Source organism: Hemitrygon akajei, chromosome 14 (assembly GCF_048418815.1).
Source record: "Hemitrygon akajei chromosome 14, sHemAka1.3, whole genome shotgun sequence".
Classification (NCBI taxonomy): Eukaryota; Metazoa; Chordata; class Chondrichthyes; order Myliobatiformes; family Dasyatidae; genus Hemitrygon; species Hemitrygon akajei.
Window position 1 is genome coordinate 88,122,958 of NC_133137.1, and position 26,063 is coordinate 88,149,020.

General features: G+C 41.0%; 1 protein-coding gene across 2 annotated transcripts in view; it reads left to right on the forward strand.

The window, feature by feature from the left end:
* The window catches only part of sfmbt2 (Scm like with four mbt domains 2), a 236,072-nt gene that overhangs the window by 134,779 nt on the left and 75,230 nt on the right, over positions 1-26,063 (forward strand). For both annotated transcript variants that reach the window (XM_073066530.1, XM_073066529.1), the window contains one exon: positions 10,478-10,604. In XM_073066530.1, the coding sequence (XP_072922631.1) occupies positions 10,478-10,604 (127 nt within the window). The remainder of the gene's footprint in view (positions 1-10,477; positions 10,605-26,063) is intronic.

Here is a 26,063-nt window from a genome sequence, read left to right on the forward strand (position 1 = left end):
CCTCCAGCATTTTGTGTTTGTGTGTCTCGTTCGTTGCCAACAATTTCCCACATTTCTGAATCAAACGTGGAATGGATCCTTCTTTGCCGTGACATTTTTAGAAGTCCTGACTTGAGCTGTATTTCACATTTGATTTATTGTTAGTCCCTGTAGATTAATCGCATGTTAGCTGGGGAGATTAAACAATTCTATGGAATGTTCTGGAGATTGAAGATTTGCTTTTAGTGTGGCCAGTTGTTGCAGCAGTGATTCAGGAACCGCCTTAGCGAAGCTTGAAGCACATCATGAGTGGATTATCACCACACTATTAACTTCTTACTTTGTGTGTTTCGCAGCCAGAAAATAATGAGGTATCAGCTTAAACTGACGGATTGAGCTAGACCTTGGAAGTGCAAAAACAGCTGTTGGGCCAATAATTTTAAAGGCATACTGTTGAATCCGCCGTAGACCGTGAAGGCAGTTGTGTGGTGGAAAGGTGCAAGCTGGGAAGTTAGTGAGATTGTTTTGGGGCCTGTTTGGCAGCAATTAGGAGGTCTGAGGGCAAATTCTCAGTTTGAGTGAATCAGAGTCAAGTTTTAAATCAGCATTTATTGTCAGACGTATACATGCGTGCTATGTTGGCGCCGGAAGCTTAGCGACATGTGGGGCTGCCCAGCACAATCCTTGCTGATTTGATTTGATGCATTTCACTGTATGTTTCTGTGTACGTGTGAATAAGGCTGATCTTTAAACACTGTGAAGTCGTTGCATTGTTACCGTGTGTGTTCCCATTGAGGCATCGTATCAGCTGATAGGGTAGGCATCAGCTATGGGGGGAAGAAAAAGCACTGTCGATGGTGAAATGACGGGCATTGTGCAGAAACGCTGTGTGAATGGGAGAGCAGTTGGTAGAGATGAATAAAGGAATTGAAAGGGAAAGTGATCGCAAATTATCTTAATCTCTTTGTGCTGCTGAGTTTTCATAACTAAACTGTCTGGCAGCTCATGAAATATTTTGATAGATCTTTTTCTCCATCTTGTCAGTTCTATTTTTTTTAAAAAAGGGTACCTTTGTCAACTCACGCTACTTATTTTTAATGCATTAAATATAATTGATATAACAATAACTATGTAACGTAAAACACAACAGCACAGAAACTGGCCTTTTGGCCCATCTAGTCTGTGCCGAACCATTAATCTGCTTTGTCCTATCAGAGTGCACTGGGAGGATAGCCCTCCATACCTCTCCCAACCACGTAACTGTCTAAATTTCTCTTAAATGTTGAAATCGAAACTGCTTCCACCACTTCTTCTTGCAGCTCGTTCCATAGACTCACCACCTTCAGAGTGAAGAAGTTTCCTCTCATGTTCCCCTTAATCATATCACCTTTCATCTTTAATCCATGACCTCCAGTTTTCATCTCACCCAACCTCAGTGGAAAAATCTGCTTGCATTGACCCTATCTATACCCCTCACAATTCTGTATACCTCTATCATATCTCCCCTCGTTCTCCACACACTAGGGAATAAAGTCCTTTCCTAATTAGCCTTGTGCTGTAACTAAGGAACTCAAGTCCTGGCAAAATCCCTGCACTATTTCCATCTTTTTGATATCTTTTCTGTTTGATACCTTGGTTTCAGGGTCAATAGGTAACAAACTTACTTCGAGCGTTCAGCAATATTGCAGTATGCTACGTTTAGGTTCTCATAATGGGGAAACCTGTTTTTTCTCTGGTCTTCAGAGAGTTCTCCAAAATTAAATCTTTGCTGAGCAAGGAATCATATCGGCATTCTTTGCATTAACAAGATTGGTGCGTTACTTAATCCCATGTATAGCTGAAATTACATTAAAGGACGTTTCGAGCATAAAAGAGAGTTTTGAATTAATTTGTTCCTATATAATGTACTTCTTTTCTCTCCTGAGTGCCACTGTCAAAGTTGTCATTTGTTGCCCATCCCTCAGTTGCCCTTGAGAAGGAGATGATGAACTGCGACGTGTCTCGTTGTGATCCGTGTGCTCCCATGATGCTCTCAATAGAGTTCAGGGGTAGGAATCCACCAATAGTGAGTGACCAGTAATGTATTTTCCAAGTTAGAATGCTGATCGACCTGGAGAGCAACTTGAAGGTGGTGGTTTTCTTATGATCAGTTGATTGAAAACTTGATTCAGAATCAGATTTATTTATCATTTATTGAAGCATGCAGTGAAATGTGTTAGTAACAACCAACACGACCAAGGATGTGCTGGGGGCACTCTGCAGCCCACCTTCCGACGCCAACTAACACGCTCCCCATAAACACAGCAAAACAGAACATACCAAGCAACAGGCAAAACGAGCCCCTGCCATCCCTCCCTCCTACCCCCCTCACATGCATGGGCGGTCCTCTAACCCCAGGACAGGCCATCTTTGGCCTCCTGTCTCCAGTGGATTTGTGGAGTCACAGATACTGGGCCTTCGACTTCCACAGTGGACTTTCAGAGATTCAGTATCAGGTTTAATTTCACTGGCATTTGTAGTGAAATTTGTTGTTTTGTGGCAGCAGTCTGTAAATTGCATTTAGAAGTTTGTGTGTGTGTGTAAATGTAGGTAATTAAACAGTGCAAAAAGAAAGCAAAAAGGAAACTAACAGTGAGGTACTGTCCATTGGTTCACTGTCCATTCAGAAATCTGATGGCATAAAGGAAGAAGCTGTTCCTAAAATGTTGTGTGTCTTCAGGCTCCTGTACCCCTTCCTTCCTTGATCATAACAATGAGAAAAGGGTATATCCTGGGTGATGGGGGTCCTTAGTGATGGATGCTGTCTTTTTGAGGCATCACCATTTGAAGATGTCCTAGATGCTGGGGAGACCATTGCCCATGATGGAGCTGGCTGAGTCTTCAATTTTCTGCAGCTTTTCCGATTCTCTGCACTGGCTCCTCCATACTCGACAGTAAAGCAGGGTTAGCAGAGTTACTCTTTTCTGAATTCCTAAGAGTAAATAAAAGTTCAAAAAATATAATTGACAGAAATCTGAAATAAAAACAAAAACTTCGCACACATCAGGCCAGGCAACCTCTGCCTGGCAAAGATTTTGGGGCTGAAACATTAATCATTTCTGTTCTACAGATGCTGTCTAACCTGTTGAGTATTTCCAGCATAGAGGCTTGTAAGATAAGAGGGAAAATCGAGAGCGTTATCCAAGAAAAGTGTTGTGGTGAAATTGAAGGGACTGAAGGAAATAAAGCAAGGGCAATGGAACAGTGAAATGTACCTGATAGAGGTGTATAAGGTAATGCGAGGCATTGATCATGGGGATAGTCAGAGGCTTTTTCCCAGGGCTGAGATGACTAACACGAGAGAGCGCAGTTTTAAGGTGCCTGGAATTAAGTACAGAGGAGATGTCAGGGCAGAGAGTGGTGAGTGCGTGGAATGGGCTGCCGTCAACAGTGGTGGAGGTGGATACGGTAGGTTCTTTTAAGAGACTAGTAGATGGATACATGGAGCTTAGGAAAATAGAGGGCTATGGGTAACCCTAGTTAATTTCTAAAGTAAGTACATATTCAGCACAGCATTGTGGGCCGAAGGGCCTGTATTGTGCCGTAGGGTTTCTGTTTCTAAAGAAGCCTGGAAATGTTTAATAATAGTGTAAAGTACGTAGGAATAACTACTAATAAACAGGACTGATGAGGCACCAAAAATGTAACCCAGTGTGTGGAGGAAGAGGATGTGGGTAAGATTCTTATGGAATATTTGAACATTGTCCTTCAAGTAGATGGGGTTGTGACTGAAGAAAAAGCACGTAAAACTTTGGATAGGGCGAACCTGGATGAGAGATGCCCCAGAAATTCTCCCTGGCTGCAAAAGTCTTCTCAGAAGATTGGCAGGCAGCTAACATTTTACTACTATTTAGAAGGAGTGGAAAGCATAAACATGTAATTACAGGTCATTTAGTTTAACTTTGGTTCATAGGTTCTCAGACTAAGTTCTAAGTGATGCTACAACTTTCAGAGGTTCAGCTTCCAGCTGCCCTTTGAGGAAAAGAGTTTCAAAATACTTCACAATTTGAGCGAGGAAAAAAAAAACTTGTTTGATTCGTGGGTTGTTATTTTTAACCAGTACTCTCTACATCTAGATTCTCCCAGAAAACAAAGCATCCACTGAGTGGTGGGGGTGTGGAGCACCCTGCCTGGGGTGGTGGTAGAGGCAGATACATGGGGGCATTTAACAGACTCTTAGATAAACACATGGCAGATACATGGGGGCATTTAACAGACTCTTAGATAAAACTGGAAGGACGTGTGGGAAAGAAGCGTTAGATTGACCTTAAATCATGGGCCGAGGGGCGATCTAGGTTGGATGTTCATCCTCAAGAAGGATTTCCGTCAGGACCTTCCATAATAGACATTTTAATCAAAATCAATTCTTACTCTTCTACCCTAGAAGATAGAGAACCGGGCATGTTGAACTTCTGTCCCATGTGAATCATAGGCTGTTTCCCCATTCCTTCTATAAAACTCCCGTGAGCTTTAGCCCAAGCTGGTGACAGGATACTGAAAGCGTGCTTTCCCTGGTCAGCTGCTGCGACTAGTGGTGCACCGCAGGGGTCGGTGCAGGGACTGCTTCTGTCTATGTGATATATCAATGATTTGGACAACAAAATCAATGGCTTTGTGGCTAAGTCTGTGGATGATGCGAAGATAGCTGGAGGGGCAGGCAGTGCTGAGGAAGCAGGGAATCTGCAGAAGGACCTAGACAGATTGAGAGAACGGGCAAGGAAGTGGTAGATGGAATATAATATAGGGAAATGTATAGTCGTGCACTTTGGTAGAAGGAATAAGGGTGTAGACTATTTCCTATACAGGGAGGAAATTAATAATCCGGAGGTGCAAAGGGACTTGGCAATGATCAGACCACATTTGCGGTATTGCAAGCAGCTTTTAGCCCCTTGTCTAAGCAAAGGTGATGCTGACATTGGAAAGGGCCCAGAGGAGTTTCAAAAGAAAGATTCTGGGAATGAAAGGGTTAATTTATGGGGCGTGTTTGATGGCTCTTAAACCTATCAAATATTGAAAGGCCTAGACAGTGGATGTGGAAAGGATGTTTCCTATAGTAAGGAGTCTAGGACCAGAGGGCGCAACCTCAGATTGGAGGGATGTCCATTTAGAACTGAGATAAGGAATTTCTTTAACCAGAGGGTGGTGAATCTGTGGAATTCATTGTCACAGATGGCTGTTGAGGCCAAGTCATTGAATATATTCAAAGCAGAGGTTGATAGGTTCTTTATTAGGCAGGGGATCAAAGGTTCTGGGGAAATGTTTGGAGAATGGTGTTGAGAGGGTTAATAACCATGATGGAATGATGAAGCAGACTTGATGGGCTGAATGGCCTAATTCTTCTCCTATGTCTTATGATCTTATAGTAATGTGACATAGAACAATGCCGACCCTTTAATCTACTCCAGGATCAATCCTGCTCTTCTCACCCGCATAAACCTCCATTTTTCTTTCAGGAAGAACAAGGGAATTTGGATCCTCACAAATCCTCACAGGTAGCAACACTTGTAGATGAGGTTGTTATAGAAGGATTTGGGACATTTTCCTTTCCTAGCCTGCCCGGGGATAGAAAGCAATGGCTGAATTGCTGTGCTGGAGCTGTTGTGTGGCCGACTGCTCCTTCTTCCCATGTGTAATTCCAGTCTTTTATTACACTGATGTTAAATCGCAGGCACACTGTACACAATAGCATTCAGTAGCGTTCTGGACCCAGTCACCATCTTGGGAGCAGTACAAGGAATGCAGTGTTAAAGCCTTTCAGGGAATGGAGATCCACTCATTCATAATTCGCAGGAAGTTGAGATATGTAATGAACTTCACTGTCTTGGAGTGCTTTTTTTGTCGAGTGGAGGATAAATAAACCATTTTTTCCCAGCTCCCATTTCTTAGCCCATGCACAGCTGACACCGTTTTCTGTGATGGAAAATAATGGTGTGGACTCTTTCTAGGAATGCAGTTAACGTGGGGCCGAACACGTGCGTGTTGTTGTCACCAGTTCAGAGCCACCTGAAAAACTACGCGATTGATTGCTGGGCTATTGAAATCACGCTGTCGTTGTTCTTACTGCAAAAAAACAAAGCTGCAGCAAGACTTAGTGGCAGCTGCAGCACATCATTGTGATTGCCATGTCTTTGCTGAATTTTCTGCAGGGCAGGTCGTTAAATCTTGAAGGGCCCGTTCCAAGTCAGCCACGTAGAAGGATGCCGTGAATCCCCGTGCAATTTGTGCTCCTGAGTGACCCAACACAGGACTATCAGTGAGCCGGGGATAGTGTGATGTCCAGGATGTTTAAAATAAAAAGCAGCTAACAATGAAGCAAAGAAAATACTTTGGGAATGCAAATCAAGTCAGGATAAATCACATTTCACTGAGGGTTTCAGTGTTTCTGGTCCTGTATTGTTCTTGGGCCTGCTTTGCAGTCACTTTTCTGATAATGGCGGATCCAGCTTCTGTTGCGTTGTGTTCAATGACGAAGTGCTCAAAAGATACAACAATGCAAGTGAATACCTGCAAAGAACTGAATCTTGGGATAGTATATGGTAATATATTCGTACTTTGATAATAAAGCTACTGTGAGCTTTGAACTTTGAGTGTGTTCACCACTGCGTTAAACTCAGATGTACTAGTACAAACCCCAACCAGAAATGCCCTCTCAAATTCGTTGATTCCTCCTGTGAATTTATGATCTTGTAATGAACAGAAAGCAACTTCTGTACAATTCTGTTTCTAGGTAAGTAAACCTGATTTACTGACTACTTGCTTTGCAGCAAGAATTAGAGATTCCAGCGCAAGCATTTGATGTTCACTGAATATACAAGTACAGGTGTCCCCCCGCTTTATTAATGTTCACTTTACGCCACTTCGCTTTTACAAAAGACCTACATTAGTAACCTGTTTTCGAATTACAAAGAGGATTTTCGCTTTTACGAAAATTTTTCCCTTATAAATTGACGGTTTTTCACTTTACGCCATTTCAACTTGAGAAAGGTTTCATAGGGGCGCTCTACCTTTGTAAAGGGGAGACACCTGTACCTATAAATGGAGCAATGTGCATTTCATTTGTTTACAATGAAATGCAATGATGTATGATTTTTGATTTATGGACAACTTGTGGTCCCTCTCTCTGCATTGATGGGGTGGCAGGGTAGCGCAGTGTTTAGTGTAATGTTAATAGAGTGCCAGCGATCAGGGTTCAATTCCCACCGCTGACCGTAAGGAGTTTGCACGTTCTCCCCGTGCTCTGACTTTCTCCTCCAGGTGCTCTGGTTTCCTCCCATGTTCCAAAGACATATAGATTAGTAGGTTAATTAGTCACATGGGTGCAATTGGGCAGTGTAGGCTTATTGGGCCAGAAGAGCCCGTGAATATGCTGTATCTCTAATTTCTTTAAGTCTAACTAAATATTTTTTAAAATCTGGAATAGCTATTTAAATAATTTCAGCATGGATTCCCCACTTCAAAGGTAGTTCTTATTCTGTTAGAAATACGTCTGTTTTAATTGTAATTCTTTCTGATATAGTGTAATGCACAAAGTACCTGCTGCTATTTCTGCAGTTTCCCATAGGATATTCACCACAGTACTGGGTTGTTTGATACCATCGGCCCCTAAATAAGTACAGACATGCAATCTTTTGTTCTGACATTGATCTCTGAAGGTTGCCTTCAGGCACAACATAGGCATTGCTATTAAAGAGTATATATATCAAGCTGGATTAGCAGTTTCTCTTGTAAATGTATAATTAGAAGCCATTTAAATAACTATCTTCATCTATTTTCCTAATGAACACATTTGAATCATTTATTTTATGGAGTAATATGAGGTCTCTTGTGTTTGTCTGTTTTGATCTTTTTAACGTAACTGAATTAGCGATGTCCTCCACTGGTAGGAACCCACTAATGTACTTTTATCTATCATACCTCACGGTTTGTAAAGTCGATATGCTTGCCAGGATTGTTATTTTCTAGTTTGGCATTATAGATGTGCATAAACTAATGAGGGGCAGTGATATGGTCAACAGCCAGTCTTTTTGCTGGGGAACGGGATTGGCCAATGAGAGGGCAGAGGTCTCTGGTATGTGGGGAAAAATGTAAAAGGAAGCTGAAGGGTGGTCACTTCACAAGATTCAAGATTCAAAAACGTTATTGTCATTCTAACCGTACATCAGCTCTGCAGGGCAGAATGAGACAGCGTTTCCCAGGAGCAGTGCAATGATAACATAACAAGCGCAACACTATATAATAAACATAACAATAAATAGTAAAACACAACAGCCACATGTCAGTTAAAAACAAGTTATAAGTGTCCAGTGCAAGTTAAAAGTGTGCAAAACAGAGTCAGGTAGAGCAGCTATTTAGCAGTCTGACTGCCTGTGGGAGGAAGCTGTTTAGTAGCCTTGTGGTTTTAGTTTTGATGCTCCTGTAACGTTTACCTGATGGCAGAAGAACAAACAGTTCATGGAGAGGGTGTGAGGGGTCTTTAATGATGTACCGTGTCTTCTGGAGGCATCGACTCTGAAAGAGGTCTTGGACAGAAGGTACGGAGACCCCAATAACCTTCTCTGCTCCCCTAATCACCCTCTGCAAGGCTTTTTTGTTGGCAGCACTGCAGCTGTAGTACCAGGTTGTGATGCAAAAGGTCAGCACACTCTCAACCACGCCTCTGTAGCATGTAGTTAAGGTATTAGTGGTGAGTGATGCTTGTTTAAGCTTCCTCAGAAAGTGCAATCTCTGCTGGGCTCGTGGTCCATGTATAAAATGAGCTGCCAGAGGAGGTGTTTGAGGCAGGTACATGAACAGCATGTAACAGACACCTGGAAAGGTACATGGGTCAGAAAAGTTCAAAGAAATAGGGGTGAAACTGTAGGCAAATGGGACTGTTGGTCAACAGGAATGAATTGGGCCAAAAGGCCTGTTTCAGTAATTTATTATTGTTTCAGTACATGTAGACCAAGCAAAAATCCTTGTTAATTTTCAAAGAACAAAGAAATAATAAATCATATTTTAAATTGTTTTGATCTTTCAGCAGCAAACAAAAGAGTATACAAAATAACAGCGTTATAGCCATGTAAGCTGAACAATTAACCCAGAATTATTTTCTGCTTTTCTTGTTAATGGATTCCAGTTTTCAAATATTTCATCTGTTAGTTTTATTTCTTGGTGGGGGAATTTGAAAATTAAATTGGTTGCATTGTATTTAATGCTTCTAAAATTCGGGTAATATTATTTTAATAATGAGAATTTACCCTAGAATGTTTCAAAAACCATTCGAATGCCCTCAGACATATAATTTGACCTTTAGTAAAAGAAATGTTAGATCATTTTCACAACTGAATATTAATGAAAAATGCAATGTTCTCTGGTCCAGTGAAATTCTTGACCACTTAATTATATATAATTAAACCCTTCATTTATGTATCTTTGTAGGAATATTTATAGGTTCCTTCTGCTATTTTTGATTAAAAGGCATTCTTAATTCAATCACCTTCAGAACAAATTTTAAAATTCTGATTGTATTAAGAATTCACACTCTACCTTCTAAAAATCTGTTACAAAGCTGCTAAGTTTTAATTCCGCCAATTATCACCTTATATTTATACTGTTGCAGAACATTCACTATGACGCATGACCTTGTTATAACGTTTCTGTGTATATTGCCGCTAAAAACTGCGTGATCATAGGTTTTAATAAAAATTTGTTTATTAAATATGCCATTGTTAGCACAAAAACGGCTTCTCCATGGAGAGAGTTAAGGGGCACCAAGTTAATGGGAGTGCACATAATGGACAAACTCACCTGCTCCCTTACACCTTTTTAGTTATGAAATCACTGTAGCATTTCCACTTCTTGAGGAAGTTGAGGTGAGTGAGGCTCCCCAACCCCAATCTAATCACATTCTACCAGAACACCATTGAGAGATTCCTAACCAGCTGCATCCCTGCCTGGTCTAGCAACGGCAAGGCATCAGACCACAATTCCCTACGAAGAACTGCGAGGACTGAGGGGATCATCGGAGTCTCTCTTTCACCCGTCAGAGATATTTATCAGGAGCACTGCGCACACAGGGCCCTTAGCATTGTCAGTGATCCCTCCCACCAGTCCAACAGTCTATTTGAACCCCTACCATCGGACAGATGGTACCATAGCATTAGGACAGGAACTGTTAGAATGGGAAATGTTCTTCCTCCGGGCTGTAAGACTTAGAACTCCCTGCCACCACCCAGATCTCATCGTCTTTGAAGCGACAGTAGACTTAAGCTGTTTGTTTTTGAACCTGTGCTGTAACTGCACCTTACCATTTGTGGTTATATTACTTGTGTGTGAGTTGTATGTATTATGTTGTGCATCTCGGTCAGGAGGAATATTGTTTAATTTGGCAGTATATATGTGTATGGTTGAATGGCAATAAACTCGAATCGTTATCTTTGTTAAATTTTTAAGTCTTTTACTCTGTTATAATCTTCAGACTTCACTCAGTCGGGGCTTCACCAAAAATATGAAGTTGGAGGCAGTTACCCTGTGTAACCTTGCAGAAATATGTGTAGCTTCAATCACAAAAGTAAAGGGACGCTTGATGTGGCTGCACCTTGAAGGTAAGATGATTGAATAGATTTGTTAGAAACAGCAGTAATTCAGCTTGTTCAGTCTTTGTGGTCCTTCTATGACAAGACTATGTATGTAGATTTGTAAACCCATGCAATATGGATACCAGAAGTATTTGTAAATTAAAAACTTCTTTACAACAATGTTCAACAGATGAATGACATTTCAATCTTCAGCAAGTCTGGGGACATTCATGAAAAAGGGTTCTAATGGATTTCAGAGAATTCAGATAGAAGCAAGTTTTTGGAATCAATGCAAAATTAAATACATAGAATTTAGGAGCTTAAATGATTGGTAATACCTATTTGAGATTTCAGTAGACTGAGGAAATTAAATATTTATTGAATATTATTTGAAAGACTGGACATGGGCTAAGTGTTTGTTTTGTTATAGATTAGTTGAGGAGAATTTAAATTACAAACAAGAGAAAATCTGCAGATGCTGGAAATCGAGCAGTTCACACAAAACGCTGGAGGAACTCAGCAGGCCGGGCAGCACCTATGGAAATGAGTCAACAGTCAACATTTCGGGCCGAGACCCTTCATCAGTCCTGAAGGGTGTCGGCCTGAAACATTGACTGTTTATTCATCTCCGTAGGTGCTGCCTGGCCTGCTGAGTTCCTCCAGCGTTTGTGTACGTTGCGAGAATTTAAATTACTTCGAGGTGGAGGCAAGTAGAATGTGCCAGATTTAAATTTGTTTTAATAGTCCTCATTCCACAGTCAGCAAATTCAGAGAGACCCCTTGAGGTGAAAATGTAGCTTACTAAAGATGCATAAAAAATGTACATCACAATTTGAGATGGGGAGTCGGGCAGAAACAAGCATGGGAGGAAATGTTCTTAGCAACAGCGTAAAGTGAAAACATAAGCAAGCGGAACTAAGCATCTCAGACTCACATTTAATACGGTCATGGCTGATCTAGCCTTGATCTGAGCTTCAGATTCTTTCTGGACTCCCTTGTAGATCAAAAACACTCTTGTGTGCACTTGGATACAGCCAGTGGCCACTTTATTAGGTACAACTGTACATCTGCTCATTAATGCAAATATATAATCAACCAACCATGCGGTAGCAACTCAATGCATAAAAGCATGCAGACATGATCAAGAAGTTCAGTTGTTGTACAGACCAAACATCAGAAATGGGGAAGAAATGTGATCCAAGTGGCTTTCACCGTGGAACAATTGTTGGTACCGGACGCGGTGGTTTGAGTATCTCAGAAACTGCTGATCTCTTGGAATTTTCACACACAACAGTCTCCAGAGTTTACAGAGAATGGTGTGTTTAAAAAAACAAAACAAAAAGCACCCAGTTCTGTGGGTGAAAATGTCTTCTCAAGGAGAGGGCTCAGCAAGAGAGGCCAGATGGGTTCAAGCTGAAAAGAAGGTGATAGTTTAACTCAAATAACCAGGCATTACAACGGCGGCATGCAAAAGAGCATCTCTGGACACACAACATGTCAAACCTTGAAGTGGCTGGGATACGGCAGCAGAAGACTATGGGCATGCAGAAATATACTTCATGGCTATGAGTGTACAACCAGTCATTCAGTCTTCGCATTTCTCTGGAGTAGGAAATTCCAGAGATTCACAACTGTCAGGGAGAGCAAATTTCTTCCCATCTTCATCTTAAATAGACCAACCCCTCATCTAAAACTCTGTTCCCCGATTCCAGATTTCCCGACAAGAGGATGTTTCTTCACAGCATGTACCTTGTCTAACCCCTTTCAGCTCATCCAGACCTGGCAATATTTAATACTTTCAGCTTCCTTTCATATTAACATAGTCAAAGTTTTGCCTTTTTAATCTAGAAGATAGCACACACTCTGGAATGATGATGATAATGTCTGCTTATTGAAGCATTCCTTAAAGTAATTAATAGAAATATTAATACCTGCTATGATATTGCTGTGAGGCTGGGGGTGTTGTGGATAGTGTAGAGGGCTGTCAGAGGTTACAACAGGACATTGATAGGATGCAAAACTAGCCTGAGAAGTGGCAGGCGGAGTTCAATCCAGATAAGTGTGAAGTGGTTCATTTGGTAGGTCAAATATGATGGCAGAATATAGTATTAATGGTAAGACTCTTGGCAGTGTGGAGGATCAGAGGGATCTTGGGGTCCGAGTCCATAGGACACTCAAAGCAGCTGCGCGGGTTGACACTGTGGCTAAGCAGGCATACAGTGCATTGGCCTTCATCAATCGTGGGATTGAGTTTAGGAACTGAAAGATAATTTTGCAGCTATATAGGACCCTGGTCAGACATCACTTGGAGTACTGTGCTCAGTTCTGGTTGCCTCACTACAGGAAGGATGTGAAAGCCATAGAAAGTGTGCAGAGGAGATTTACAAGGATGTTGCCTGGATTGGGGAGCATGCCTTATGAGAATAGGTTGAGTGAACTCGGCCTTTTCTCCTTGGAGCAACAGAGGATGAGAGGTGACTTGATAGAGGTGTATAAGATAATGAGAGGCATTGATCATGTGGATAGTCAGTGGTTTTTTCCCAGGGCTGAAATGGCTAGCATGAGTGGGCATAGTTTTAAGGTGCTTGGAAGTAGGTACAGAGGAGATGTCAGGGGTAAGTTTTTTTACGCAGAGTGGTGAGTGCGTGGAATGGGCTGCTGGTGACGGTGGTGGAGGCGGATGTGATAGGGTCTTTTAAGGGACTTGCGGAAGGGTACATGGAGCTTAGAAAAATAGAAGGCTATGGATAACCCTAGGCAATTTCCAAGGTAAGGATATGTTCGGCACAGTCTTGTGGGCTGAAGGGCCTGTATTGTGCTGTCGGTTTTCTATGTTTCTATGATACGTCAGATTCAGACAAGAGAGGTTGAAGAAGTTGCTGCTTTACCTGGAAGGAGCTTTCTGAGTTAGTGGAGACTTGGAGTCATAGAACTATACAGCGCAGAAACGGGTCCTTCTGCCCATCTAGCCCATCCTGTTTGCTTAATGTCATTTCCTATACACAAGTGTAAGGAGAACAAAATATTCTGCCGAGTCCCAACAACCTACACCTGGACAATAACCCCCTCCCCCATACCTCTCCCATCCATGCACCTATCCAAATCCCTCAAGTTTTGAAATTGAGCCTGCATCCACGACTTGCACTGGCTGCTTATACCATGCTCTCACCACCCCCTGAATGAAGAAGCCCCCCCAAACATTTCATCTTTCACCCTTAACCCATGACTTCTGCTTAGAGTCCCACCCAACCTCAGTGGAAAAAGCCTGATTGCGTTTAGTATTAAGGGGAGTGGAGCATAGGGATTGTATTGACTAGGGACTGTGGTTCCTTGCAAGGAGTTGATAAAAAAACTGATTTAGTGCTGACCTACCTGAGATATACCAGGTGAGGTTAAGCAATATCATAATGACCAAGGACAGGTGCACGTTGAGTTAACGTCTCCCAGCAATATCCTTATGAAGGAATAAAATTGTCCAACGCAGAAAATGTTTCATCCACAAAGGCACAACTGACAAGCCGCGTGGGAAATACAACTTTCATACACAGAATTTTGAGTTGCATCTACAACCAAATTTCATAGTAATTTCCTGTCTTCCCCAGGTCTGTAGTCAGTTTGAATTTCAAGTAGTAAGAGAAAGAAATCGGAAGAGACGTGTTTTTATACAATATAGCTAGGATCAATGCCAGTGAACCAGACTTGGTTCATCAGTTTGCCAGGAATTTGGAGTCAGTATTATCAGTGCTCTGTGAAACTGACAGGAATTTACGATATCTATAAAGGTGCAGTTAGTAGAAAACCAAAAATTCTATCAGTAATACTTTGCTCCTCTATAAGATCTTCTACGGTAGTTTTCACAGAATGGCTGATTGATACAAACTTTATGCACTATAATCATGGTGCCAGATCTGATATGCTAAGGCTTATTATCCGAGTTTCTAGCAGTATATTAAATCATAATTACTGCTGAACAATCTCTGGCCTTGAAAACTGTGACAATGATTCCTTCAAAAGAGTATTTAAAACTGCAGTGTTCAAAATAGATTTTATTTTATTTCTTAATTCTTTGATTAATCCTATTTATATAGCTTAATTGTTTTCTGTGTCATTTCAATTAAAATGCAACTGGATGTGTGTAAGAGGGAAAGTGAAGATTAGATGTTGAATTTCTGCTTGATTGGCTAAGACTGCTAAGAGAACACCAAATCTGTGTTCATTAACTCTATGATAATCAACCCTTTTAAATTGATACATCTCTGAAAGAATTCGGTTAATAAAGTGAGACCATTTTAATCCTGAATCTTTCTGAGAATGAATCAACAGTAAAAGACTTGAAAAAATGTGTGTTAGTGTTAATATATCTGCTAAAACATCACCAAAATACAATTGTGTTTTGATGTACCTTTATTCTTAATTTTAACTACGAGGTGTCTTGGAAGATATTTTACATTTTAGTTTATCCATTGGTATGATATTGGGCAAGTTTTAACCCGTTTCGTTGTACTCCCACTAAGCGAATTCTGAGACCATAAAATATAAGAGAGGACAGAGGCTATTTGGCCCATCAGGTGTGCCCCACTGTTGTTTTTTTCCAGTGCTATTCTCCTGCCTCCTCCCCATAAGCTTTAACCCCTTTACCAGTCAATATCCCATCAATCTCTGCTTTAAATAAATCCAATGACTTGGCCTCCACAGCCATCTGTGGCAACGAGTTCCACAGATTCACCACCCTGACTGAAGAAATAACTCATTATCTCCATTTTAAAGGGATGTCCCTTTATTCTCTGAAGCTGTTCTTAAGCTTTATTTGGAAACAAAGCTTAAGAATCATCTGGAGATTTGAAAATCAGAATAGAGAAATGGTGAATAAGTGCTGAGCTGCCATTGTTATCATGAGTGTTACCTGGATGCTTGAGTGTGTCATAAAGGATTGCAATATATTGATTAGCATGATTCTACCCAGAAATGCCATAATAATGATTATACTCTGGAGTAAAATGACAAATCAATGTAGTGTCATAAAATTCCCAGGCAACACACATAAAATGATGGAGGAACTGAGCAGGCCAGGCAGCATCAACGGAAAAAAGTGCAGCCAGCATTTCGGACTGAGGGTCAAGGGGATGGGAAATGGTGAAGGGGAGGGGTGGAGGGGGGGGGGGTAGGCATTACTGGAAGCTTGAGAAATCCGTCATGTCCATCCATGGTCTCCTCCACTGTCATGATGAGGCCACACTTAGTTTGGAGGAACAACACCTTATATTCTGTTTGGGTAGCCTCCCACCTGAACATCGATTTCTCGAACTTGCAGTAATGCCTCCACCCCCCTTCTCACCATTTCCCATCCCCTTGTCCCTCTCTCATAAGAACATAAGAAATAGGAGCAGGTGTAGGCCATCCGGCCCATCAAGCCTGCCCCACCATTCAATAAGCTCATTGCTAATCTGTCCATAAACTCAGCTCCATCTACCTGCCTTTTATGTAAAAACCTATCTAACTGTTCCCTAAATATATTTAGTGAAGAAGCACCAACTGCTTCCCTGGGCAGAGAATTCCACAGATTCATCACTCTCTGGGAAAAACAGTTTCTCCTCATCTCCATCCTAAACCTTCTCCCCTGAATCTTGAAGCATATTATCTCCTTGCCTGCCCATCGCTTTCCTCTAGTGTTCCTCTCTCCACTCTTTTTTCTTTCTTCCATGGCCTTCTCTGTCTCTTTCACCAATCAACTTCCTAGCTCTTTGCTTCATCCCTCCCCCTCCAAGTTTCACCTATCGCCTGGTGTTTTTCTCTCTCCCCCTCCCTCCCACCTTTCAAATCCACTCAGCTTTTTTTCTCCAGTCCTGCCAAAGGGTTTCGGCCCAAAACATTGACTGTGCTTTTTTTCCCATCGATGCTGCCCGGCCTGCTGAGTTCCTCCAGCAGTAGGAGTGTTCACAAGACAAAACCTTAAACACCATTTGTAGCAATTTGCAAATGCTCCCGAGGTTGATTAACTTTACCTTATATAGAGATGTGCTCTGATTCTGGTTTGTATCTGGTTTTGTGGGGTGGGGGGTGGGTTGGGTGCAGTGGAAATTGCTGGCTTCTGGTTATTAACCCACCACCACTTTATCATTTCCTATCAGCCACTTTATGTATAGACACTCCAGTGCCTAGCATCACTTTATGGATGTACAATCATTCTATGTATATAAGATGTTTTGTGTATTTATCATTTTTTATTTATTCTTTATCTATTGATGTCTCATTTACACTTGTGTACGAAAGTGACATTAAACAATCTTAAGTACTTGAATAACCAAACCTGACAATTGATGTCACAGTTTGACAACTATGACTAGTAACTCACAGACAGCTAGTACATTTAAAAAGAAAGTGGGAAAATAAAACTGGGTTGAAAGTGATTACTACCCCAAAGCAGAAGGGTAATACTCAGAGCACTCCTAAAGCTATGCAGTATCTGTGGAAAGAGAAACCGAATTTAAGTTTCAGGTCAAACATAATTTTTCAGTACTTGGGAAGAGAGCATAAACACATTGCTTAAGTAGCAGAGGAGTTGGGTTGCAAAAAGTCACGAGAGGAAGCAGTGATTTCACTGACGTCCGTGGCTGTAGGTCGAAAAAGGCAGTGCGTCATGGCAGTTTTTGGTGTTGGAAAGCACCCAATCAGTGAACAGGATTCATTAGAAAGGGTGAATAAAAATAAGGCAAGCAGAGAGGCTGCTGTATGAGTGGGCCAGTGTCGGAGTGGCTTTGGCTCGTTGGGCTTGGTTGAGGTAAGTTTCTTCTTTGTTCTTCGTTCCTCATCTGTTGGAGGACAGTTAGCGCAGTGAGAACGGCTCCAGAGGCGCTGTTTTGTATTGCATGTGAAATGCGGGAGTTCTGGGAGACCTCCTGGTTAATCACATGTGCACCAGGTGAGGAGCTCCAAGCTGCAGAACCTCGGACAACGTGTTAAGGAACTGCAGCTGCAGCTCGATGACCTTTAGCTCATATGGGAGACTGAGGGAATGATAGATAGGAACTACAGAGAGGTAGTCACCCCAGGGTTGCAGGAGGCATGTAACTGGGTGGCTATCGGGAGAAGGAAGGAAAGTGCACAGCCAGGGCAGAATACCCCTGCGGATTGTTGCCTGCGCTATGTACCAGTGAGGGTAAGAATAGGATGACTTGGCAGGTGAATGTATTGCTGAGAAATTGGTACAGGGGCCGGGAGTTCATATTTCTGGATCACTGGGATCTCTTCTGGGGAGTGTATGACTTGTACAAGAAGGGACAGGTTACCCCTGAATCTGAGGGGGACCAATATCCTCGCAGGCAGGTTTGCTAGAGCTGTTTGGGCGAGTTTAAACTAATTTGGCAGGGGAATGGGAACCAGAGTAATAGTGCTGAGGAAGAGGTAATTGGTTTTAAAAACTGCGGCTGTGTATACTGAGACTGCTACCAATGGCAGGCTAATGATATTGCAGTGAGTTCCAGCGTAAAAGCCCGACAAAATCGAAAAGGGTAATGAATACTGGAATGAAGGTGTTATATTTGAATGCACACAGTATATGGAATACGGTAGACGAACTTTTACCACAGTTGTAGATTGGCTTGTATGACATGGACATCACTGAATTGTGGCTGAAAGAAGATTACAGCTGGGAGCTTAACATTCAAGGGTACACGTTGTATCACAAGGACAGGCAAGTAGACAGAGAGGGTGGGGTGGCTCTGTTGGTAAAAAAAGAAGTCAAATCATTAGAAACGGGTGACATGGGATCAGAAGGTGTAGAGTCATTGTGGGTTTAGCTAAGAAACTACAAGGCTAAAACGACCCTGATGGGAGTTGTATACAGACCTTCAAACAATAGCAAAGATGTGGTCTACGAATTACAACGGGAGATAGAAAATGCATGTCAGAAGGGCAGTGTTATGATAGACATGGTGGATTTTCATATGCACCATATTTTTGGGAAAATCAAGTTGGTGCTGGATCCCAAGAGGGTGAGTTTCTAGAATGCCTATAAGATGGCTTTTAGAGCAGCTCATGGTTGAACACCTAAGGGATCAGCTATTCTGGATTGGGTGTTGTGCAATGAACTGTATTTGCTCAGGGAGTTTAAGGTAAGAGAACCCTTAGGCAATGATCATAATATGATAGAATTCACCCTGCAGTTTGAGAAGGAGAAGCTAAAGTCAGATGAATCAGTATTACAATGGAGTAAAGGCAATTACAGAGGCTTGAGAGAGGGATTGGCCAAAATTGATTGGAAGGGAACTCTAGCGCAGATGATGGCAGAGCAGCAATAGCTGGAGTTCCTGGGACAATTCAGAAAGCACAGGATAGATAACTCCCATAGAAGAAGTATTCTGAAGGTAAGATGGATGCAACCATGGCTGACAAGAAGTGAAAGCCAACATAAAAACTAAAGAGAGGACATATAATAGACGAAAATTAAATGGAAAGTTAGAGGATCGAGAACCAACAGAGGGCAATAAAAGAGGTCATGAAGGAAAAGGCAGAATACTAAGGTAAGCAAGCCAGTAATATTAAAGAAATTCCCAAAAGTTTGCTCAAATATATCAAGTGTAAAAGAGAGGTACGAGTGGATATTGAACTGCTGGAAAGGTAGGAATGGGAGACAAGGAAATGGTGGACGAATTGAATAGGTATTTTGCATCCTTCTTCATTGTGGAAGACAATAGCAGTATGCCAGAAGTTTGAAAATCAGGGGCTAGAGGATATTCTAGTGAGAGGATGCTTGGGAAACAGAAAGGTCTGAAGGTAGGTAAGTCACACTGACCAGATGGTCTACAGCACAAGGTTCTGAAAGAGGTGGCTGAAGGCTTTAGTAATGATCTTTCAAGAACCAGTAGATTCTGGCTTGGTTCTGGAGAACTGAAAAATCCACTCCACTCTTCAAGAAGGGAGAGGGGCAGAAAAATGAAAATATAGACCAGCTAGTCTGACCTCAGTGGTCAGGAAGGTGTTGGAGTTGATTGTTAAGGAAGTGGTTTTGGGGTGGTTGGAGGCACATGATAACATAGGCCGTAGTCAGCATGGTTTCTTCAAGGGAAAATCCTGACTGACAAATCTGTTGCAATTCTTTCAAGAAATCACAAGCAGGCTAGATGTTGAGTATTTGGATTTTCAGAAGGCATTGACAAGGTGCTACACATGAGGCTGCTTAACAAGATAAGAGCCCATGGTATTACAGGAAAAGTACTGGCATTGATAGAGTATTGGCTGATCGGCAGGAGGCAAAGAGTAGGAATAAAGGGAGCCTTTTCTAGTTGGCTGCCAGTGACTAGTCGTGTTCCACAGTTGTCTGTGTTGGGACTTTTTACGTTGTATGTCAGTGATTTAAATGATGAAATTGATGGCATTGTAACCAAATTTGTGGCTGATACGAAGATAAATGGAGGGGCAGGTGGTGCTGAGAAAGAAAAGAGGCTATAAACAGGCAGAGTTGGAGAATGGGCAAAGAAGTGGCAGGTGGAATACAGTGTTGGGAAGGGTGTGGTCATACACTTTAGTAGAAGAAACAAAAGTGTAGAATATTTTCTAAATGGAGAGAAAATTCAAAAATTGGAGGTGCAAAGGGACTTGAGATTCCTCGTGCAGGATTCCCTAAATGTTAATTTGCGGGTTCAGTCAGTGGTGAGGAAGGCAAATGTAATGTTAGCATTCATTTCAAGAAGACTAGAATATCAAAGAACGGACATAATGTTGAGACTTTATAAGGTACTGTTGACACCTTACTTGGAGTATTGTGAATAGTTTTGGGCTCCTTATCTAAGAAAGGATGTGCTGCCATTGGAGAGCGTTGAAAGGAGGCTCATAAAAATGATACCAGGATTAAAAGGCTTGTCATATGAAGAGCGTTTGGTGGCTCATCAGAAGACTATAGGGTGACCTCATTGCAACCTATCAAATAGCGTTAAGAGCACCAAATTTCTTGGTGTTCACCTGGCGGAGATTCTCACTTGGTCCCTCGACACCAGCTCCATAGCCAAGAAAGCCCAGCAGCGTCTTTACTTTCTGCGAAGGCTAAGAAAAGTCCATCTCCCACCCCCCCGCCCATCCTCATCACATTCTACAGAGGATGTATCGAGAGCATCCTGAGCAGCTGCATCACTGCCTGGTTCAGAAATTGCACCATCTCGGATCACAAGACCCTGCAGCGGATAGTGAAGTCAGCTGAGAAGATCATTGGGGCCTCTCATACCGCTATTACAGACATTTATACGACACGCTGCACCCGCAAAGCTAACAGCATTGTGAAGGACCCCACGCACCCCTCACACAAACTCTTCTTCGTCCTGCCATCTTGCAAAAGGTACCAAAGCATTCGGGCTCTCACGACCAGACTGTGTACAAGTTTCTTCCCCCAAGCCATCTGAGTCCTCAATACTCAGAGTCTAGACTTACATCATTTATTATTATATTGTAATCCGTCCTCTACTGCGCCTATTGTCTTGTTTATTAATGATTGTACTGCCCTGCACTGTCTTGTGTACTTTATGTAGTCCTGTGCAGATCCGTAGTCTAGTGAAGTGTTTATGTTGTTTTATGTAGTCTAGTGTAGCCTTGTGCTGTCTCACATAGTCTAGTGTAGTTTTGTGTTTTTTCATGTAGTACCAGGTTCCTGGAGGAACGTTGTTTTGTTTTTACTGTGTACCGTACCAGCAGTTTATGGTCGAAATGACAGTAAACTTGACTAGACTAGTGAAAGGTCTTGATAGAGTGGATATGGAGAGGATGTTTCCTATGGTGGGTGAGTACACGTCCACAGCCTCAGAATAGAGGAGCATCCCTTTAGAACAGAGATGAGGAATTTCTTTACCTAAAGACTAGTGAATCTATGGAATTCATTGCCACAGGCAGCTGTGGAGGCAGTCATTGGGTATATTTAAGGCAGAAGTTGATAGAATCTTGATTAGTCAGGGCATGACAGGATACAGTTAGAAGCCAGGGGATTGGGGCTGAGGGGGAAATGGATCAGCCATGATGAAATGGCAGAGTAGACACAACGGGCCAAATGTCCTATATCTTACGGTCTATTGTCTTATGGAGAAGATGAGGAAGAAGAAAGGGTGGGACAAAGAGACTGTCTCTGATAGTACAAGGCTACGTCAAATGGGTTAATGTTAGATAATTATAGTTCTGTCTTTGTGTTGCTAATAACAAAGTTGTGTGTCAGGCTGGTTTGTATTACTGGATACATGGATAATTCTGGTAAAGATGGAGAAAGTGAGTTACATGCTGAAAGATTCCACCATTTTTCGTTTTTGTTTCCGATCGCCAGAATTGACAGGTTTTTAAATATTCAAGCAACTTTTAAGTAAACTGTAATGTAGTTTCTGATTTGTTTGCCTTCTTTGTGCTAACTTGATCAATAGAGTTGCTAAATATTTTAAATAGTGTCATACTACCTTATAAATAGAAAGAAAAGTGAAAGGATAACATTGGAAATGCATTGCAATTAATAAAAATATTCTACTTATACAATATATACATATTACTCTATAAAAAGTTGCATTTCTCAAAAAAGGCATGTCCAAAGCCATCTTTCCATGAAAATCTGATTTTAAATCTATTTTTTAGCCTGGGGAAAGGTACACACTCAGGACAACAAAATACTTTTTTGGGTTTTAATTCCTTTATCTGTTATAGATGTTTTAGTGCCGGAAGAGGGTCTTAAAGCAAAACGAATGAATTTACAACCGGTTCCTGCCATTACAATCTCAGTTTAACCTTCGTTCCACACCATTGTGTGTTGACAAATTGCATATGCAGTATAAAAATACATAAAGCAAACCTCACGAAACTAATTCAGTAGTGGCAATTCTGAAGGAGCACAATACAAACAACATTACCTTGTACATAGATGAGATGCATTCGCTTACATTTTTCACTGCTAAGATGTCTACCCCTTTTAGTACACACGTGCTTAACTTCCAAACAGAGACTAAACATTCACGTTACACTGTTACATTCACAATCAGTCACGATACAATAAAGTTCGACAAAAGGTACACTTTGGCACAACTTTTACAAGGTATTGCGTGGTAGTTAAATTACAGGAAGACTGACCTACTTGGCCAGTGAGGAACTTTGCACAAGCCACACTATCCAGTGCCGATGCCTTCACTCATGAAAATCTAAAGCATCCACATGTAAAACATGTCAAGTTACCTATATTCTCAATTCGCCAACAAGCATAAACGAATTCACATGGATATTGTCAATTAATACCTTTCCTCACCATGCCCAGTATCTCTGGGAGGAACTTCATCCCAAAGCCCCACCAGCTTCTTCTGCAGAAAACAAAATGGTCTTCCCACTATTCCACGCGTGCGTAATGACATCACTGTCCTCACTTAAAGGCATGGACAACTATTCTACCATTACCCAGATGGATGCTTAAGTACACTTTTAACATTAATGAATAAGATTCGGCAGTCACCCAGTTACATCTATATATATATATTATATATAAAACCTTTCCAAGCATATAAAACACTTAAGAAATGTATGTATTTCAATAATTAAACCACGGCATTGCTTAGTAATAATTGTAGATTTCATCAGGGCAGGGTCTTTCACATGCTCCATTATTCTCATTTTATCCTTTACCTGTATCCTTTAAAATTGTTCCAACGTTGACTGACTGTAGCCTAATGCTTTTCCAATGACTGATAGTGTTTCACCTCTTTCTGATCACTTTATTATTTCCATTTCATTTTCAATCGTGATCGTTTTCTGTCAAGGGAACAGAAAACTGCAGATTCAGCAGCAGCCACGGGTCCTCTGCTCCCCTGGGTCCTAAAGTCCACCCGCACTGAGACAGGTTAAGTGGAACAAGTGTGGCCGGTGCTGACTGGAAAAGGGCTGTGGGGGGGGGGGGGGTCAGAGTGAGTTTTGCTAAGAACTATTTAAGCCAACTACAAAGTTACACACTCAACACAGTGTTAACGGCAATGTCTTAAAATGGCGGACGGCGTTCTCCTCCCTCCGTTCTTAAGTACAAATTGTTCGAAAGTCAGAAATTCGTAACTCGGGGACTGCCTGTGTGTGTGTGTGTCTGTGTGTGTATGTGTATTTATATATATATATATATATAGATAGATAGATACAGGTGTGCCCTGCTTTATGAATGTTCGCTTTACGCCACTTCACTTTTACAGAAGACCAACATTTGTAACCTGTTTTCGCATTACAAAGAGGATTTTCACTTTTAAGAAATTTTTTCCCATAGAAATTAATGATTCTTTGCGTTACGCCATTTTGGCTTAAGAATGATTTCATAGGAACACTCTACCTTTGTAATGGGGGGGGGACACGTGTGTGTGTGCACACGCGTGCACACACTCACACTCACACACTATCCATTATATAGCAAACACCTGCTTTCTCTTGCAAGGAAGTATTAAAAAGTGCTTGGAAGTATCTTCCAAGAAGTATGAGAATTTATATATGTCTTCATCTATGGATGTGTAGATAGTGCTTAAGTACTTTTTTTAAAATTGATTTTTTATGCATTTTCTACAACACTACAAAAAAAACCCCCAAGAATGAAATAGGAAATTAATACAGTGCAAGATAAACATACAAAGGTAATATAATACAGAATATAATAATTAAAAAAGCACCCAAATTGAAGTCGTGTAAAGTTAGTATCCACCCCCACCCCCGCAAAAAAAAACTCCAGACCAACCAGAGCAAAATGTAGGAAATATAAATCAGAACATTCAAACCCCCAAAACTGTAAATACAATTAAAAACAGAAGATAATAATGCCTACTACCAAAAAAAAGCTGAAAGCAAGGGACTGAAAAAGAAACTTAGTCAAAAGGAAAGTTATGAAAATACTCAATAAAAGGTCCCCAGACCTTATGAAACTTTATGTCCAAATTAAGAATTAAGTAATGAATCTTTTCAAGATCTAAATGGGATATAATATCGTTAAGCCATTGAGCGTGCGTGGGTGGGGCAACATCTCTCCATCTAAGAAGAATTAGACGTCTAGCTAGGGGAGAAGCAAAACATAATATTCGGTGTTTAGTCAAACTCAAACGTATATCTGTCTCAGCCAAGAAACCAAAAAGAGCAATTAAAGGGTTAGGTTCTAAGTGGCGATTCAGAATACAGGATAAAGTTAAGAAAACATCCCTCCAAAATTTCTCCAGACTAGGACAGGTCCAGTACATATGAATGAGAGAAGCCTCGCCACTTTTGCATTGATCACAAAGAGGACTAATATTAGGATAAAATTGAGATAATTTAGATTTGGACATATGAGCCCTATGAACAATCTTAAACTGTAAAAGACAGTGGCGAGCATAAAGAGAAGTTGAGTTAACCGACTTGAGAATCGAGTCCCAAACCTCAGCAGATAAAGGGATATTTAAGTCATGCTCCCAAGCCATTCTGATTTTATCCACAGGGACTAAGTAAGGATACTGATTTATCACGAATAAAAGATATTAAACCTTTACACAATGGTTTAATAGAAAGAAACAAGTCCATAGCATTTTTCTCAGGCATCTCAGGGAAGTTGGGTAATAAAGGATTAATGAAGTGTCTAATTTGGAGATATCTAAAGAAATGGGTATTAGGTAGATTAAACTTAGCAGAGAACTGTTGAAAAGATGCGGAACGATTATCAATGAAAAGATCTTCAAAATACCTAATGCTCTTTCTATACCAATCATAAAATGTTGAATCATGCATAGAAGGTAGAAAAAGATGATTATGTAAAATAGGACTAGAAAGGGAAAAACCATAGAAACCATGAAATTTCCTAAACTGGGCCCATATTCGCAGAGTATGTCTAACAAGAGGATTGACAATTAGTCTAGACAAACTACTAGGGAGTGCAGATCCAAGAAGTGCAGAGATAGATAGATCCTTAGTGGAATTCAGCTCCATTGCTACCCATTTAGGGCGGTCAGACTGGCTATGGAAAGAAGACCATAAGATAAGACAATGAATGTTAGCTGCCCAGTAGTATAGACGGAAATTAGGTAAGGCCATGCTGCCCTCTTTTTTCAGATTTTTGAAGGTAAGTTTTGTTAATTCTGGAACGCTTACTCTTCCACAGATAGGACAAAATAATAGAGTCTAAGGAATCAAAAAAGGTTTTAGAAATAAAAATTGGAATAGATTGAAATAAGTATAAAAATTTAGGGAGAACATACATTTTAATAACATTAACACGACCTACCAAGGACATAGATAAAGGTGACCATTGTGACAAACTCTGTTTTGTAGAGTACAAAAGATTGGCAAAATTTTCACGAAAAAGATCCTTAAAATTTCTTGTAACTGTAATACCAAGGTAGGTAAATTGATTATCAACTACTTTAAAGGGGAGGTCACGAAATACTAATACTTGTGCTTCTTTATTAATTGGAAAAAGTTCACTCTTATGTAAATTAAGTTTATAGCCAGAGAACTGGCTAAATTGATCAAGAAGTGAAAACATTGGAGGTA